Source organism: Primulina eburnea, chromosome 2, assembly GCF_022965805.1.
Source record: "Primulina eburnea isolate SZY01 chromosome 2, ASM2296580v1, whole genome shotgun sequence".
NCBI lineage: Eukaryota > Viridiplantae > Streptophyta > Magnoliopsida > Lamiales > Gesneriaceae > Primulina > Primulina eburnea.
Window position 1 is genome coordinate 3150404 of NC_133102.1, and position 17047 is coordinate 3167450.

The following is a 17047-nucleotide window of genomic DNA, read 5'->3' on the forward strand; positions in this document are numbered from 1 at the left end:
TCTCACGAATCTTTATCTGTGAGACGAGTCAATCCTACCGATATTCACAATAAAAAGCAATACTCTTAGCATAAAAAGTAGTACTTTTTCATAGATGACCCAAATAAGAGATTCGTCTCACAAAATACGACATGTGAGACCGTCTCACACAAATTTTTGTCAAATTTAAAAGCTGTTTAATCCGAACCCAACTTGAACAACATGACTCAACTCGATTTTTTTTAAAATTTTTTAATATAATTAAATAACAACAATAATAATTAAATTTAAACACATAATAACAAAATCTCTCATATATGAATTAAATTTGAAAATGTAATTGTAAAAAATTTAAAATTTATTTATTAAATCAGATAAAAAATTGTTTAAAAAAATGTAAAATAAATATTAAATGATGAAAATTTATGAAACAAATATATAATAAATGTTTTCCAAACATATAATAATATATAAAAATGTAGATAGTATTAATTAATTATATAATTTTTTAAAAAAATTAAAATTTTCAGGTCAACAAATCCAACTTGAACCCGATTGCTCCCAATCCAAACCTACTTTTTTTTTCTGGTCAAACTGGTCGGATTTTAGGATCATGTCAGATTTTGACATCATTCCAAAAATAGAAAGTTCGACACAATTGGAATGCAAGTAAGTAAAAAAAACAAGGACAACTACCAAAATATATTAAATGTGGGCTGCATGGTTCATTCCCCATTTGATACAGAGTGGGCCTTTCAGTTTGGTGCTATGATAAAACACAAGAAAATTAGTTACACGCAAGAACGTGGAACAGCTGAATTCAGTGCGTAGTCTGTTTTAGTCACAGATAAAATCAAGAAAATTAGCATCTAGACCCCTTGACAAAGATTTTATCATTTTTAGTCCCTAAACCATAACGTACTCGAGCTTAGCCAGGATATTTTTACGAATAATATAGGAAAAAAAATATAAAAATTGGTGATTCGGACTCTATTGCATCTATTTAAATATAATTTTTTTTATTGGAAATCATATAAAATCTCGAGCTTTTGTAGTGCTTGTGTTTCAAATCCTCGAAATGTTCGAATTTCGTTATTTTTGTACATTTATTTATTTCAAATGTGAATATTTCTCACCAAGTTCAATTTTGAGTACTTTATAACTTTGAATAAGTTTCGGCTTAAATAGATTAGTTTGGACTTCTCCCTACTAGAGGATTCTATATTTTAATAAATTCTAAGTATTTATATTTTTATCATAGAATCGAGATGTGTGTACAAGAAAAGTTGTATCGACAGAGAAAGTTGGTCCGAACGTTGAAAATAACATATTGGGACGTTAATTAAAAATGATTGGTTCGGACAACATACAAAAATAAGCAACGTAAGCTTGGTTTTTAAAACTTTTTTGAAAAACAAAAACAGGTTAGCTTTTGGATATAACAGTGACTAATAATTAAAAGAAATATCTGTTTACGCGTCAGAATGAGGAATCGAATCTGAAGCTGAGGACTAAATGGGTCTGGCCCTGTGATTACCACTAAAAGGCTCGATTTTATTTTGATAATGGGCCCAAATCCGTGTGCTTTCGGAGAATGATTGTTTGGGCCACGTTTCACAAGGAAGCCCACAAAAGCCCGATGACTATAAAAAAAATCGCCTCAAGGAGTAACCAAAATTTTAAAATTAATTTTAAATATATGAAATCAACTCCGCAATATTTGAATGAGATATGTACTTAACGAAGCCCTAAGCCGACGTCGTTTAGCTTCTCCAATTTCTCCGATTCCCTCGCGACACTGAAGAACGTTGTCGGCAGAGAGAACATGAGGTTCAGCTACGAGTTAACTGAAACCGACGACCGCCAATCGGTTTCTCCTCCGCCGTCGGGTTCAACTCCAAAGGCTGAGCTCCAATGGCTTCCACTTCAAAGCCACCCTATCTTTCCAACCGCCACTATATCCGCGGCCTCCGCCGCCAGAACGCCGACGAATCTTATGGCATGGGACGGAGCTTCTCGACTCTACGTATGGGACTCTCACAAGAAATGTCTGCACTGGGTCTCGATTCGATTGGGTGATCCCGACCCGGATTCCATCTCCGCCGGTTTCCCGTCTAAGGTATTTTTCTGCGAGTATTCGCGTTCATAATGTTGTCTTTCAGGATTCCTGCGCAATACATGTGTTTATGTGCGCAAATGAACTCATCACGTGTTGTGAGCTTTGGTACTGCGGGTTTTCCAGGGAGGTTTTGTGAAGTTTATCGAATAAACTTGAACTGAAATTCTCAAACAAAGTTTGTCGGATAGCTTAGAAAATATCTCATGTCGCGAATCTGTAAATTGAAGATGCAATTGTGGATGGAGGTAGTATAGTTTTGCTCTGCGTACTTTTTGAAGCAGTAAATAAACTTTTTAAAACATAGACTACAGTAACAGTGACAAATCACAGTGCTATCAATTATTTGCATGTCCAATCGTATTTGAAAGTATTGAGAGTGATACCCATTCCAGTTTTTTTCTTCCAACGTAGTCTATGTGCTAATCTTATAATCGTTTCAATCACTTACAGGTGTTGCAAGCAGATGTCCCAGTTTGTTTTGATGTCAGTAAGATTTCCATAAACAGAAATGGATCTGCATTGCTTCTTGCTGGGCAGGATGGCTTACGTGTTATATACCTTTATGGGCGAGCATCAAGGGAAGAGAATACTATCATCTGTAGGTAAAATTTAATAAAAGAACTCTACTGTTCCGATGATTAAAAACTTTACCCCAACATATGGGGTGTGTGGTTTCATCTCCCGTGTTCCGAGAAAATATTTCTTGGAATATTTCCATAAACTGATCTGAGATATGCTATATACATGTGTGTGTGTTTTGTTAAGTAGAGATTTTTATTTTTAATGTCAGCCATACAAAGAATATGATGAATTATTAATGCCATAGCATATACATCTTCCTTTCTGCGCGTGAATATAAAAAAAATCAAAAAATAGTATCTCATAATATTATATTACATAACAATAGTTCTAATTTTGGAATTGATTGAAGTGGAGTTGGAAATAAGGATTGTATAATGAGATATGAAAGTGGAATGGAAATGTAGTTATGGGCTGTAGAAGGATGAGGTTTCTGGAAAACATGCACAAACGTGGTTGTAACTTGTAGTGTCTTGTTTGAGAGCTTGATGCTTAGCCTCGGCCACTGAATCTCTATTCTATTTATAAATGTCTCGTATATCTTCCAATTTTCTGTCCATCACATCGTTTTTAATGTATGAAAATCTTAGTTGGGTGACTTCTGCTTAGGCATCTGTATATGGCTCATAGAAATCCGTAGTCATCTTCCATCTTCCTGATTTTGTACGTAAACAAACATGTACCTTTTACTTGATGAATATATTGAATTTGATGAGACATTGTTTAATGGTTTGAGAGCTGTAGAAGAATGAAATGACATTGTGTATATGGCTTATAAAAATCTGAATTTCATTTTTCCATCTTCCTGCTTTTGTACTTAAAACAAACATGTACCTTTTACTTGATGAATATATTGATTTGATGGGAAAATGTTTTATGGTTTGAGAGCTGTAGAAGAATGAAATGACTGTCATTTTCCTAATGGTTTACAGGACTGTTTCTATTGGTTCAGAAATTTACTTTGGAAGCAACAATTCCATACGCATTCTTCAGATTTCTTGGCACCCTTTCAGTGACACTCACCTGGGAGTTCTTTCCTCGGATTCTGTTTTCAGGTTTCACTCCCTTCTTTGACATCTATTGCAATATTACTGATCTACAATATTTGGCAAATAAGATATGTTTATTTTTGTATATTTTGTCAGATAATTGATTTCATCACAACCTCAGTTCCTTGAAATTTTAGATTGTGCCGTTGTTCTTGATGATTTGGTTTATCAGTAGAGTTTATTATGGATTACATTTTTATTTTTATTTAAAAATAGCATTCAAGGGACTGTGGATGTTGGGAATCACTGAATCAGTATAGTTTGAAAAGGCTTTCCTCCTTTGCATGTCCATGGCTTCTAAAGAAGAAAAAGCGGTCGTTTGAAATTATTTTATTAATCATTATCTTCTGAATAATCTTTCTTCTGTACAATAAAGAATATTTGTAAAAATATTATACTATCCTTTCTAAGGTATCTGAGTGTCGTTTATCATGATATAAAACTTAAAATGTGCTCTATCATGATGAAATGTACTTTTTTTTTGCAGAATGTTTGATTTGTCTGCAGCAATTGGGCAACCAGAACAGGAATATTATTTGCAACCTGGAGAACTTGGTCTTTCTGGAAATGCAGCAGCAATATGTCCTGTTGATTTCTCTTTTGGGGCGGATCATTTGTGGGACAAGTTCAGTGTAAGAAATTCTTCTGGCTTTTTAGTTTTGCATGGTTGCCTGCAGAATTATTTTGCTCGTTATGGTTAATGTGCAAAGCTTGCTTGTCATGTAGTAAACTTTGTTATATTTTTCATTTATAACATTAGATTGTAGAAATTGGGTGGGGATTTTTTTAGCAATATCCACGGTCATGACTAGATGCTAATTATTTGGGATGAAGGCTTAAATGTTCATGATTGCTTGCTCTCCACACCTGTTTGATATCATTAATTGCTAGGTTTTTGAAAAACTGATTGTCTGAAGGTTCTATTGCTTGTTGGGAGAGCTTGCCCGCCTATTTCGATACCTTTCTAGTGATTATTGCTTGTTACACCACTCAATTTTCATGATGAGCTGTCTTATTTTTTTGCCTCAATAGCAGGTTGAATTTAATTTGCGATATAGGTTGTTATCTCCTCTCGAGAACTTGGTTATGTTTGAAGAATCAGTAAAAAATGACTTGTGGTCCTGGTCTTGTGCAGATTTTTTTCTTGTTTAGTGATGGATCAACATACATCATTTGCCCGATTGTTCCTTTTGGAAGGTAATTCCATTCACCCCCTCTTATGCGTGTTTCTCCATTTAGGAGGTGTCAGTTTCATTTCTGGTAACAAACTTTGCCTGAAAACGGCACTTTATAAAAACTATTGCCATTTGAGGCTTTGCTATAATGCAAAATATTCTATTATTGCAAGTTCGCAGCCATCAAGGTGGTCGGTTTACGTGTTGCCAAATATTTAATAAAATTTAGTCTGGTGAAAAATCTATTGCAGTGACATGTCAAATTTTACTGATTAGGCTAATTTGGGTTGTGGCGATTTTGTATTTTTTTCCATTGCTCCTTTTTTTTATTCCTATTATTCTCATGCTGTGGAGGCTCATACCTGAACCATCTTTTTTGACAGTGTGTATAAATGGGAATCGCTATTGGAAATGCATAATGATGCTTGTACATTTGGGCTTAAATCTGCCAACTCAAAAGCTGTTAACAATTCTAATCTGGCAATCTCTTGGCTGGAGTCAACATTTCCTGAATTAGCTCTCCAAGAAGGAGTTGGTGGAAATATATTCGCTGTCAAAGCTCAGCCTTTTGTTTTAATGGATGCATCTGTTTTATTGCAGGTATCTTCTTTTTGTATCTGTGAGCCTCTCAAGTTTTTCAAAAATTGTGCCTGGCACAATAGACACCACCAACGTATACCTTCCATGGAAAAATGTAATGTTTCTTAGTATCAATGTGTTGATGCAGGGTCCTCTTCGTAAAGTGTGTCATGGTGTGACAGAAAATGCTGTAATTCAGAAAGGAGCGTGTGAAGGGCGTGCGATCAGTCTTCTTTACAATTTAGTCGGAAAAGATTCAATTCTTATGACGGCTTGGAGTGGTGGGCAACTACAACTGGATGCTTTAGCTGATGAAATTCAGCCAGTCTGGAAGATGGGTAGTGCACCCCGTGTTTGTGTTGATTCACTTGGTCAGATGTTTGGTGCTGCTATGATTTGTGAACTTGCTCCCACAAATCTCTCGATCCTGAAGCTTGATCAACCTCCTAATGATACTTTTTGGTTGGGTTATCCACCTCCTTTACTCCGTCTGGCTATTGTGGATTTAGCTTTGCCTAATAAAGGTGGTTCTCTAATTTCGATGGCTTCTGATCCTCTCGTTCCAGAAAGAATATTTTGCCTTCATGATGGCGGGATAGACTCGATTGTCTTGCATTTTCTCCCTTTCACTAGTCAAACCAGTGGCAAGGAAAAACAAATGAAGACTCCATCTGTCTTTTCTGTTCTTAGCACATGCCCTGGAGAATCCTCCTCACCAGAGCCCCTTCATGGTTTCTTGACATTGTCAGATTCATCTGGAGGTTCATGGATTGTGGGGCTTACTTCTTCTCATGAATGTGTAGTGCTTTACATGGAGACCTGGAATGAATTGCTTACTCATGCTATTTATAGTGAGAGGGAAACTGTTTCCCTGGAAGAGGCAACAGATGCAGATACTCTCACAGTAATCAGCAAAGAACTCCTTAGTGGGCCTAAGGTAGTTCTATTACCCTCAACCGCACCAAATTTACGCTCTGTGACTGCTGATTCTATTGAAGGACGATCAATGCTTCATCAGTATTTCAAGCTTTTTCATGAAAATTATGTGGAGTATGCACACAAGGTAATATTTTACTATATATGTCCGCATATCCATGTCTTGTTTAAAAATCTATTTATGCTTTCCATAAATTAGATATTAGTATATTACGCTTATTCATATCTGCATGTCTTTGGCTATGTTGCATGGATACGGGTACGAGTATCGTATCGAATACGATACGGATACGGCGACACGTCAAATTTTGAAAATATAAGACACGATAAGTCTAGGATACGACAATCATTAAAATATATATAAATATTATATATATTTATATTTATATAAATTTAGTATTGAAAAGTAAAAATTATAGATATAATTGTAATATTTCATTAACCATAATATCTTAAGTACAAAATATTAAATATAAAATCCATCTTAAGCAACTAAAAAGAAATCAAACATCCATATCGGTTGAATTGAGAGCCGCTTGAACTTAAATGGAATGAAAGAGATAAACAAATGTATTTAGGGATTTAAAAGCCCAACCCAATTTATTTTAAATTATTTTCCTTGTAGTCCCTAGAAATTTTAATTTTTTTAATTAACCCCTAAAACTTTTAAATATTTGCAATTTTGCCCAAACGTATCCGAAAAACGTATCCACGCCGTATCCATGGCGTGTCCTCGCCGTGTCCAAAACGTATCCGGCTGGTCAACCCTAAACAAAGTCAACGATACGGATTTTGAGGTATCCGACACGCGTATCCGCGTGTCGTATCCGTATCCGTGTCGTATCTGTATCCGATACTTCAAAAAAAAAAAATTGAGGTATCCGTGCTACATAGGTCTTTGGCTGTGACTGATTTGTATATCTTTTTAAATGTAAAGCCTCTTGTTTTTTTCTTTGAAACCTAAAGCTTCTTGTTCTGCCTGACAATATTTTTTTGTTTCAAGGTGTACTTCGAACTCCAGCACCATGGGCCTCATTTGAAAAAAATAATTGATAATCAACATTCTCGTATACGTGAAGTGCAGCAGAAACTTTTGGACGTTGAAAAGAAACAGGAGAAAATTGAGGATCACATAGACTCTGCAGTTAAGCTTCACAGTTCCCTAGAAATGCGCTTACAAAACTTGAGGAGTCTGCCAGGTTTACAGAAAAAGCCATTATCAAAAGCAGAACGTGATTTTAAACTAGAACTTGGTAAACTGAGTTTTTGTTTTTTGTTCTACAATTTGCACTGAAATTCTCTCATACTGAGTTGCATTAGCTCTTTAATAATATAATCTGTAGTTTTTCTTATTTTTTACAAAAGTTTATTGAGGTGCAAATGCATATGCTGCGGAATAGACTGTGTGAGGATGAACATCTGAAAATATCTCGGCGTCATTGGGTTGGACTTTCGACCCAATTCAACTTAGAAGTTATGAAAAAGGACTTCAGAAATAGTTTTTGGAATGTTGTTTGGATATAAATTTTGAAAGAAGTTGTTTTATGCGGTAAACTGATGTCTAATCTTGTATAAAAAAGGTGAAATAAAGCAGTGTGTGTTTGAATAAGTGTGCGGAAACAAGTTTTTGGAATGTTGTTTGGATATAAATTTTGAAAGTAGTTGTTTTATGTGGTAAAGCGAATAAAGCAGTGTGTTTGAATAAGTGTGCGGAAACAAGTTTTTGGAATGTTGTTTGGATATAAATTTTGAAAGTAGTTGTTTTATGTAGTAAAGCGATGTCTGATCTTGTATAAAAAAGGTGAAATAAAGCAGTGTTTGTTTGAATAAGTGTAGGAACAAGTATGTGAATGTGTGGCAATTATGTATCAAATAGTTGACTTTGAAATTTGAGATGATGATTTGATTGATAACTTTGAAACAAAATTTAGTGGAATTTTGCATGTACATATTTTATGATGATATTTTGCGTTGAGTTGAGTGCACAAAAGTTCGGGAAGCAACCAAATAGGGCCGTAGCGTCTTTATTCCAGGAGACTTAAAACTCCGTATGTGCAAGTCATCAATTTCAATTGGATTTGCTAGTAGATTTAAACATTGCATACGTTAGTTTATTTCCCTAATTTCTTGTGTCATGTATATCAAAGAGCCAGAATCTTATGTAAAGCTATTTTTGTGAAATACATATTTTTAGTAGACACGTGTTTACCTACATAAATAAGATATGATTCCAGTACAGGGTTATTACTTTGCAGTGGTTCAATCTAATAAGTGCTAAGTGGCTGTTGCTTTTAGGCGGAAGTTGACACTTGACAGTGAAAATTTAATAAAGAAAGCTTCTTGGTTAGGAATCTAGATTATTTTAACAAGAAAATAAATATTGTTTGAACTGGGGTTAGATTTCTTAAATTCGACAATTGCATGTAAACATGAATTTACAGCCAAATGCACTACATCTTTCTGTTGGATTGTCGAGTATTTGCCGTCTGATGTGATGCACGCCTTTAAGAATCATGCCTATTAAATCTCTGACGAAAACAAAGTGCTTTTCTTCCCCCTATCTAAACATACATGTAGTGCTTAATTTTTTTTGGCAGTTTCTCTCTATCTATGATCGATTCTCTTCTTTTAATCGCACCATTGAAGAAATAATGCTTTCTGGGATTGATCCTTCATAAAAATTGAACCTATATTTTGCTTACTCTCTATGTAGATAAGTTTACTGGAGTGGAGTTGGATGCCTTGCACTCTTCCATTGAATCTTTGAATGCGAGATTGACAAGACACGTACATTATCAGCAGCAGGTTGATTCCTCGAATCGACAAAAACAGATTGCAGGAAGAAGGGTGTCTCGGATTCAAGACAACGAGTTATCTCAACTTAAATCTTCACTTGAAAAACTCTCACTGCTAAACAGTGAGAACGGCAAAAAGGTTAAGCTTGTTGAGTCGGCATTAAGTAGCGGAGGAATCAGCAAGTGATGATAGCAACAAAACGTTCAGTAACTGCGATATTTTGGAAACAAAGAAAGGAAAAAAAAGGCAGTCTATTTGCTTACTTGAAAAGGCAAGTTTGGTTGATGTGGTATTTAAATTACAGAGCCAGCCAGCTGGGTCGTGCAACATCATAAGAAGTATTTTGATGGTTGCCACATCAAGGGATCAATTTTTGCTGGTTGCTATCTGGATTTATAAATGGCTGAACGACCCTTGGGGTGGGACGATTGATTAAGATCCAACATTGGTTCATCTGAGTTTAAGTCGCTTGTGGGTGCTAGCCTGCTAGGTCAGCCGGTACCATTGGACGAGTATATCAAATCAGGTCATCTATCTTTCTCTCACTGAAGTTTCTTAAAAATTGAATTGAAGAGCATCCAGACGAAAATATCGCTAGGTAATGAGGTGTGAAACTTATCCATGAACCAACTCTTCTTAGTGTAATGGAAATTCTCGTAGCATCTGAATGTTGTCACCCTTCGCAGCATGTAATCATATGATATCGACACCTCTTATGCTTTTGTATCAGAAGCTTGTATTTATTTACACTTCCCAGTTGTTCAGTGTTTTTCACTTTTACCCAAACTTTTGTGCAAGTTCAACAGTAGAATTCAACTTGACACGGAAAGATTACTCTTTTAGATACTTCAAAATCTATTCACAGGGTGAAAGGGACATTTACCACTTGCTTTCCCTCTCCAACCTAATGTTTCAGTTTTTGTTGCATTGAGATCATCTCCAACTCATAAATCTATTTTGGTGTAGTTTTTGTACCAAATATAACATTCATCTTCAATCCATTTACTTCAAATCTTACACTAAAAAGTATATTTTTAGAATATTCTATTTGTTTACTATTTATTTATAAATTTAACAATATAATTATAATTAATGTTAATATTAGTTATTAAATGTATAATTTTTAAATTTAGTGATATAATTATAATTACATTTTATAATTATTGATAATTTAGTTTGTTTATTTTTTTATTATAATTACATATTTTTAGATCTGATTTTTCAAATTATTGATGATTTAGTTTGTTTATCTTTTATTATATTTGTATTTAAATTATCTGAATTTGTATTTTTATTTTAACTGTGTACTTGAATGTTTAAATATTATTCTTGAATGTTTAAATATTATTCAATAAATTTGTGTGTTAGATGTTTAATTATAAAATTAATTTAAAAATATATTTATAAATTTATATAATTAAATATTTTAATTATTATTATTAAATATCTAATAATTAAAATAATAAAAAATATTAATATATATATATATATAATTATTAAATTAATATAATAATAATATCATATTATTAGATAAATAATATTTATAATTCTTTAATATTTATAATTTAAAAAACCAATAAAAAAAGAAATTTCCTTTCGCCAAATATGGTGCTGGGAGGTGCGTCTCCCATTGGAGCTTCTCCCGTGCGCCAAAATGGCGTGAAGTTTCGGCGTAGGATTGGAGATGCCCTAACATTTCATACAAGACCAAAATTATTAAGAATAACATTGGGATCTGGGAATTTATTGCAATTTTTCCATTTATTTTGAAAATTTGAAAATCCGAAAGTAAAATCTGAGAATTTGAACTGAGAGAGACAGCGCCAGATCCACCAAACATTCAATTTAAAAAAAAGTATGTTTCCGCTTCAAAAAAATGCATATTTTCTGTTTCCAAGAACAGGACAAACACGATTTACTCCTGCGGAACGAGTGGCATAAAAAAACAATGAACTTTGCCCTCTTCAGCTAACTGTCAGCTTCTGGAAAAGGACTCGACTCAAAGTCGCACTTTTATGTACATAAATAAATAATTGGCAATTATTTAGTTCCATAAATGAAAATATTAATAGTTGCAGGTGCAAATAGTAAATACACAATAATCACCTGAGCATTCAAAAATACACCCTATCCGGCAGGGGCAGTCTCGTAATTATAAGCTCCTCAGCTTCCTCAAAACAATTATTATTGGGTAACGTAACTTCAAAGAGAAGACATGGAGGCGACAAAAATTTAATAAACCGCTTTGATTTCCCGTTATATCCCCCGTTTTCCCTCGAAATTGCGACCATACCCACCATATCCCATCTCCGAATTCATTATTTTGTATCCCCTCTTACAAATCCACGTTTCTGCTCCATTTCCCCCCTTTTTCTTGCTGCATTCAAATGCATTCATGTATGGAAGGATGCATAATGTGTCTCCACTTTTCTTCTCTGTAGGTGTTCGCAACTCCATATAGTGGGGGAGAACCGTTGATGTTACGGTATTTTAAGCAAAGAATTTGAAATGCGGATCTCTTTCAGCTGGGTTTTGTTCCTAGTTGTTTGAGGGGGGTAAAGCTTGGATTTTTATCTGTAAGTGTGTAACATCATTCGTTTTGTTTGGATGAGCGAGAAAGCTGGGTTTTCTGAGTTTCGAGATGGTAGAATGTTGATGAGCCGTTAGGGTTTTAAACCGTTAGGGTGGTTTCTCTATTTTATTTTTGTGATGAATCGGAGTTTTAGGGCGCCGGAGAGGGGGAAAATGGGAATCCTGAGAATGAAAGATAACAAAGACGAGGATTTGGCATTGTTTCGTGAAATGCGGAAGCAAGATAAGGATAGGAATAGTCTTCTTTCCCAGAACTCCGACGAGTTGGATTCTTCAATGGGTATTGCTGAAATTCATTATCAAACCAATTTTTTTGCTATATTTTACTTGTTGAAAATCTTCAATTTTTATTTTTTTTTTCATTTTCTTGTTAACTGATATACGAGTGTTGAATGGTTATATTAAGTTAGTTAATAATTGTTTGATTAGAATCTGGAAATGCCTGACGTGTCATCTATCATATATTACAGCACTGGTTTGGTATCTTTTTCGTGGATCTGAATGCAGTTTCAAGACTGGATTGGATTAGTTAATTAGTGTATCGAACTCGAGCTTTCTATATGAGTAGTCCGAAAAAGTTTTTCATTTGTATTCTTTTTTACAGAAATGGTATCTGGTGGTTCACCTTTATTTAATATACCATCGGCTACAGCTGCGCCTGTGAGGAAGACATGCAGGGATGATTTTCTCAATTCAGGCAATGATAAAAATGATTATGAATGGTAATTGTAAATATCAATTGGGTGCTTCGTTATGTATTCTGACTTGTATTGATTTGTACCGCACATGTTTGAAATTTGTTATGTGATTGTGCCTAGAAATAAATTTTGTATAAAAAATGCTGAAACAAATCATTCACTGGCTTTATGAAGTGTTTCTTTGCAGTTAAAGCTTGAGCAACTTATCTTGTTTCTTTTATGATTTACCTTTGAAAGATTAATGATCGTTACTTGCAATTGGCATATTTTATTTATCAGTTATGCTTTATTTTATTTATCAGTTATGCATCACTTCCACGACAATTTATTCTTCATCTTCTTTCAAGTTTGCAATCATACACATAAATTTAGTTGTTATTCTACTACGGTTCTGTCATGTGATACGGTGATATTGAAATCTGTATAAAGTGGAAAATCATACATCGAGCTGATGCATATTTGAGATCAATCTTGGCAACCAACCTTGTGCATTTGAGTCTGTTTTACTGTTTCTCTTGGGTCAATGCTTGATTATTAGACATTATACTTCTGTCAAATTTACTAATAGGCTTGTGTTCTTTCCTTTCATCACACTTGTTCCTCAACACTGTAAAATAATTTAACACGTTCTCAGGCTTTTAACGCCTCCTGGTACTCCTCTTTTTCCTTCACTGGAGATGGAATCTCATAAAACTGTTATGAGTCAGCTGGGACCTCCAAAAGCTAATCCTACAGCACTGAAGTCTAGAGTAAGATTACGTTATATATGTTTGCCTTTCTTTCCTTTTTTGTCTGGGTTTTTTGGTTTAGATTAATAGAATATACATCATTCCAGTTTACGTACTGGCAGGAAATGTGAAATTAATAGAACTCCTATTTTCCATTTTCATTTAGCTTAAATTAGCTCAAATCTTTGGAGTTTAAATTGTGAAGAGTTCAATATTGAATCAGATGTATGAACATAAACTTTGACATGTATTGTTGACTTCTAGTTCTTCCATCTTCGAAATTATTAACAAGAGAAAAATCGAGTGATATGAATTAACATAAATATTTCTTGAGTGCTATGGACTTCTTCCTCGTAATAGTTGAAATTGTTAGCTAGTTGCTACACGGAAGAAAACAGCAATATTGCTAATCTGCTATAATCTCAAAAGAACTTGGATTTACTATAAAATATATCTTCCAAAAAGACTGATTTTGTTATGCAAATTGTTTCCCATGGTTGAAGCTGGAAACTCCCCAGCCTGAGTCTTCTGCAAGGAGCAATTTATCGTCCAGACAGGCAGCTTCCTCTCCTGGATTGAATACCTCTACTGGAGGTCTCCGCCGACCATCTTCTTCTGGGGGTCCTGGATCAAGACCTGCCACTCCCACAGGACGTCAAACTGTTAGTACGCAATCTAGATCCACCTCGATAGTATCAACGAGACCATCGTTAGCCACATCGACTAAAACAACCTCAACTTCATCATCTAAAATAACATCAACCACATCGAAACCTACAAGATCTGCAACACCTACTTCTCGTCCTGCCTTAACCTCGACAAAACCTATTGCGCCTCCAAGATCTATAACCCCTACTTCAAGGTCTACGATAAGATCTTCAACACCTACAAGATCCTCTGTGCCTGCATCCTACTCTGTTCCTAGGGCCGCAACTCCAACTCGTAGGCCAATGACAGGTTCAAGCATGACAAGCTCGACTGTCATTTCTGTTAAGTCGGTAATTTCTTCTCCTTCGGTTTCCAAGTCCGTTTCTACTTCAGATAAAAATCTGGCGCCGATGCGGCCAAGTTCTCCTGTTACACGACCAAAACCATGGAAGCCTTCAGATATGCCTGGGTTCTCCCTTGATGCCCCACCAAATCTAAGGACATCTCTGTCCGACAGGCCTCCATCAGTCACTAGAGGCAGACCTGGAGCACCAAGCTCTCGATCGTCATCCATCGAACCGGTTTCAAATGGAAGAATCAGATGTCAATCTCGTTCTCCAGCTAGAGGACGGCCTCCTAATGGTGTAATTCATAACAGTGGAAGTTCTGTGCCCGTGCCTGCCGTAAATCGGTTGCGTGCTAAGGCTAATGACAACGTGAGCCCTGTTCTTATTGGGACTAAAATGGTTGACAGGGTGATGAATATGCGGAAACTAATTCCTCCGAAGCAAGATGACAGACACTCACCCCGCAGCAATGTATCTGGAAAGTCTGCTTCACCTGATAGTGCAGGCTTTGGAAGAATGCTCTCCAAGAAATCTTTAGATATGGCTATGAGACATATGGTATCCATACTAGTCTTATCTCTGTCCTGCACTATTCATATAATATTAGCTATAGTAACCATGGTTTCGATCATCAGTTTATTTGTATAGGGTTGATTTTTCAGCTTATCTTTGAAGCATCTCACTCTCACCAGTGGATTTTTATTATGATTGATAAGAGCAATTTTAGGGCAATCTTTTTTCTTTTTGGAACAATAACTTCTGATTTCTGCTTTTGATTAGGACATAAGGCGAACAATTCCTGGTAATCTACGTCCTCTCACCACCAACATCCCCGCAAGCTCCATGTATAGTGTGAGATCTGGTCCAAACAGAGGCAGAACGGCAAGTGTCTCAGATTCTCCTCTCGCTACAAGTAGTAATGCTAGTTCTGAAGTGAGCGTGAACAACAATGCCCTTTGCGTGGATGGAATCGAACCATATGATGATGTTAGCAGTGGAAAGTGTAATCTTTATCCATGGTGAGTGTGGGCTATGATTGAGATCTTGCATTATGTGTTTTACATGCTGACATATTGTTTGTGTGGCAATAGAAGTTACTGCAACTGGAGTGTATTAACTATTAACCCTTTTATTTGAAATTCTGATCAATATTCTAACTTCTAGAAATCTCTGTTGATTAGGAATATTCCATATTAGGAAACCTAAATATTATGAATTGTTTGACGAGATTTTTCAAAAATCCTTTTACAATCCTAAGGTACTAGTTACATGATAAATTCATAATTGATAAAAATTACAGAAGTATTAAATATTGTATTTACATAAGTATTAAAATATTGTATTTATTTGGTATCTAAATTTCACATGGGAAAACTTTTTCGTGACTTTTCTTTGAAGCTGGAGGGGCGTGAGCAAGTTCATGACAAAATGTAAAACACGATGAAACTAAATTTACTGACTATTACATCCTCGTTTCTGCTCTCAAATTGATATCTGCACTTTCATTAATTAATTTTTAAAAATTTGATGTTGGTTGATTAGGTATAATAGATCGTTTTTGTAATTTAGTTCATTTTCCAAAAAAAAATAGAGGAAAAAAGACAGCTTCCGATTTGAGAATAACTTTGAAATAATTGAGCCAAAAAGAGGCAACGAAAAAGACTTTGAAATTTGATTAAATGTACTCCATAACCAAATAACTCAAAATAGAAAACAAGTTATACGTGTTACTGTTACCCATATTTCCTATTTCAGTTGCATAACAAAGGCAGCCTGCAATTTCGTTATCTTTCGTTTATGAACATTTGCATTATTACACACACTCATATAACGTTTCTTTTACCCGATCCGATCCATGAAAAAAATATCAAATATAGATTGACTCGATTCGTCTCATGAATACTGAACAGTGAGACCATCTCACATGTAACCAACTCATATACACACACATGATCATCATGCATATTAATCCCTGGATGAAAATCTGATGCCACAGCTGCAATATAATCGGGCAGTTTTGCCCATTTTTCAATCTGGTCATGACCAGCAGGTTAATATTTAGATGAGTTTTAAGATATATATACCAAATGTTTACTTCTGGCTTTTTTCATGCAGTCAATTTATTGATAGTACCAAATTATAAATATTTTCTCTGACTTTCAAATTATTAATATTGATATATCACCTTCAATTTTGAAGTACCGTTCACCAATTAGATTCTTGAAAAATATTAAATTTGTCATGAATGAAATTTATAAATTATCATTTACACCCTTTTCATATGTTATATTAAGTTTAGTTACCCATAGTCATTCCATTTTTAGTCTAATATATTTAATTTACTGATAGTACCAAACTATAATTTATTTCTTTGACTTTTCAAATTATTAATATTGATATCTATACTCATTAGGGATGTCTTCTAGGCTAATTTTTAGGGGGTCATATATACCTTTTTTATTAAAAAAAAAAAAATTTACATACGAGGTGATGAGTAAAAGTACATAATTATCACTAATATCCAATATGCTACATAAATTTATTAAATTATATGAGATGCCATACATAAACTACATTTAATAATAAAATGTTCGTACTTTTCGCGCTTTTTGTTGCGCAAAATTATCAACTAAATCATCGTAATCAAGCTTAGCTATCATATTTTTTCAACTAACAATATGGCCAAATCATTCAATCTATCATGTGACATAGTTGAGCAGAGATAGTTGATCGCAGACCTCCCATAACCGATATGTTTAATAATATTCTACAAGCTATCCAAGTATTAGGAAACCCAATATGCAAATTTTTGACATACTCCA

The 17047-nt window shown here is 34.6% G+C and overlaps 2 protein-coding genes and 1 long non-coding RNA gene across 5 annotated transcripts; all 3 read left to right on the forward strand.

Annotated features, from left to right (window-relative positions):
- The first annotated feature begins 1688 nt into the window (after positions 1-1688).
- LOC140819909 (nuclear pore complex protein NUP88) lies at positions 1689-9963 on the forward strand. 3 transcript variants are annotated; one of them, XM_073180184.1, is made up of 9 exons: positions 1691-2098; positions 2549-2700; positions 3610-3732; positions 4214-4358; positions 4862-4923; positions 5285-5501; positions 5629-6543; positions 7420-7669; positions 9130-9963. In XM_073180184.1, the coding sequence occupies exons 1-9, from the start codon at positions 1805-1807 to the stop codon at positions 9396-9398; spliced, it is 2427 nt and encodes an 808-aa protein (XP_073036285.1). In that variant the 5' UTR covers positions 1691-1804; the 3' UTR covers positions 9399-9963. The 3 variants fall into 3 exon arrangements, with proteins under 3 accessions (XP_073036301.1, XP_073036285.1, XP_073036292.1); XM_073180191.1 differs by having other exon boundaries at positions 1931-2098; positions 3630-3732; XM_073180200.1 differs by lacking the exon at positions 9130-9963 and having other exon boundaries at positions 1689-2098; positions 5629-6648; positions 7311-7436.
- Positions 9964-11372: 1409 nt separating this feature from the next.
- Positions 11373-15382, forward strand: LOC140819930 (uncharacterized). Its single transcript, XM_073180210.1, has 5 exons — positions 11373-12084; positions 12409-12526; positions 13137-13251; positions 13734-14783; positions 15006-15382. Exons 1-5 carry the CDS (start codon positions 11922-11924, stop codon positions 15246-15248), a joined length of 1689 nt encoding a protein of 562 aa, XP_073036311.1. The 5' UTR covers positions 11373-11921; the 3' UTR covers positions 15249-15382.
- Positions 13258-13665, forward strand: LOC140819938 (uncharacterized). Its single transcript, XR_012115315.1, has 2 exons — positions 13258-13455; positions 13495-13665. It is a non-coding gene; the product is annotated as an uncharacterized lncRNA (long non-coding RNA).
- Positions 15383-17047: the final 1665 nt, after the last annotated feature.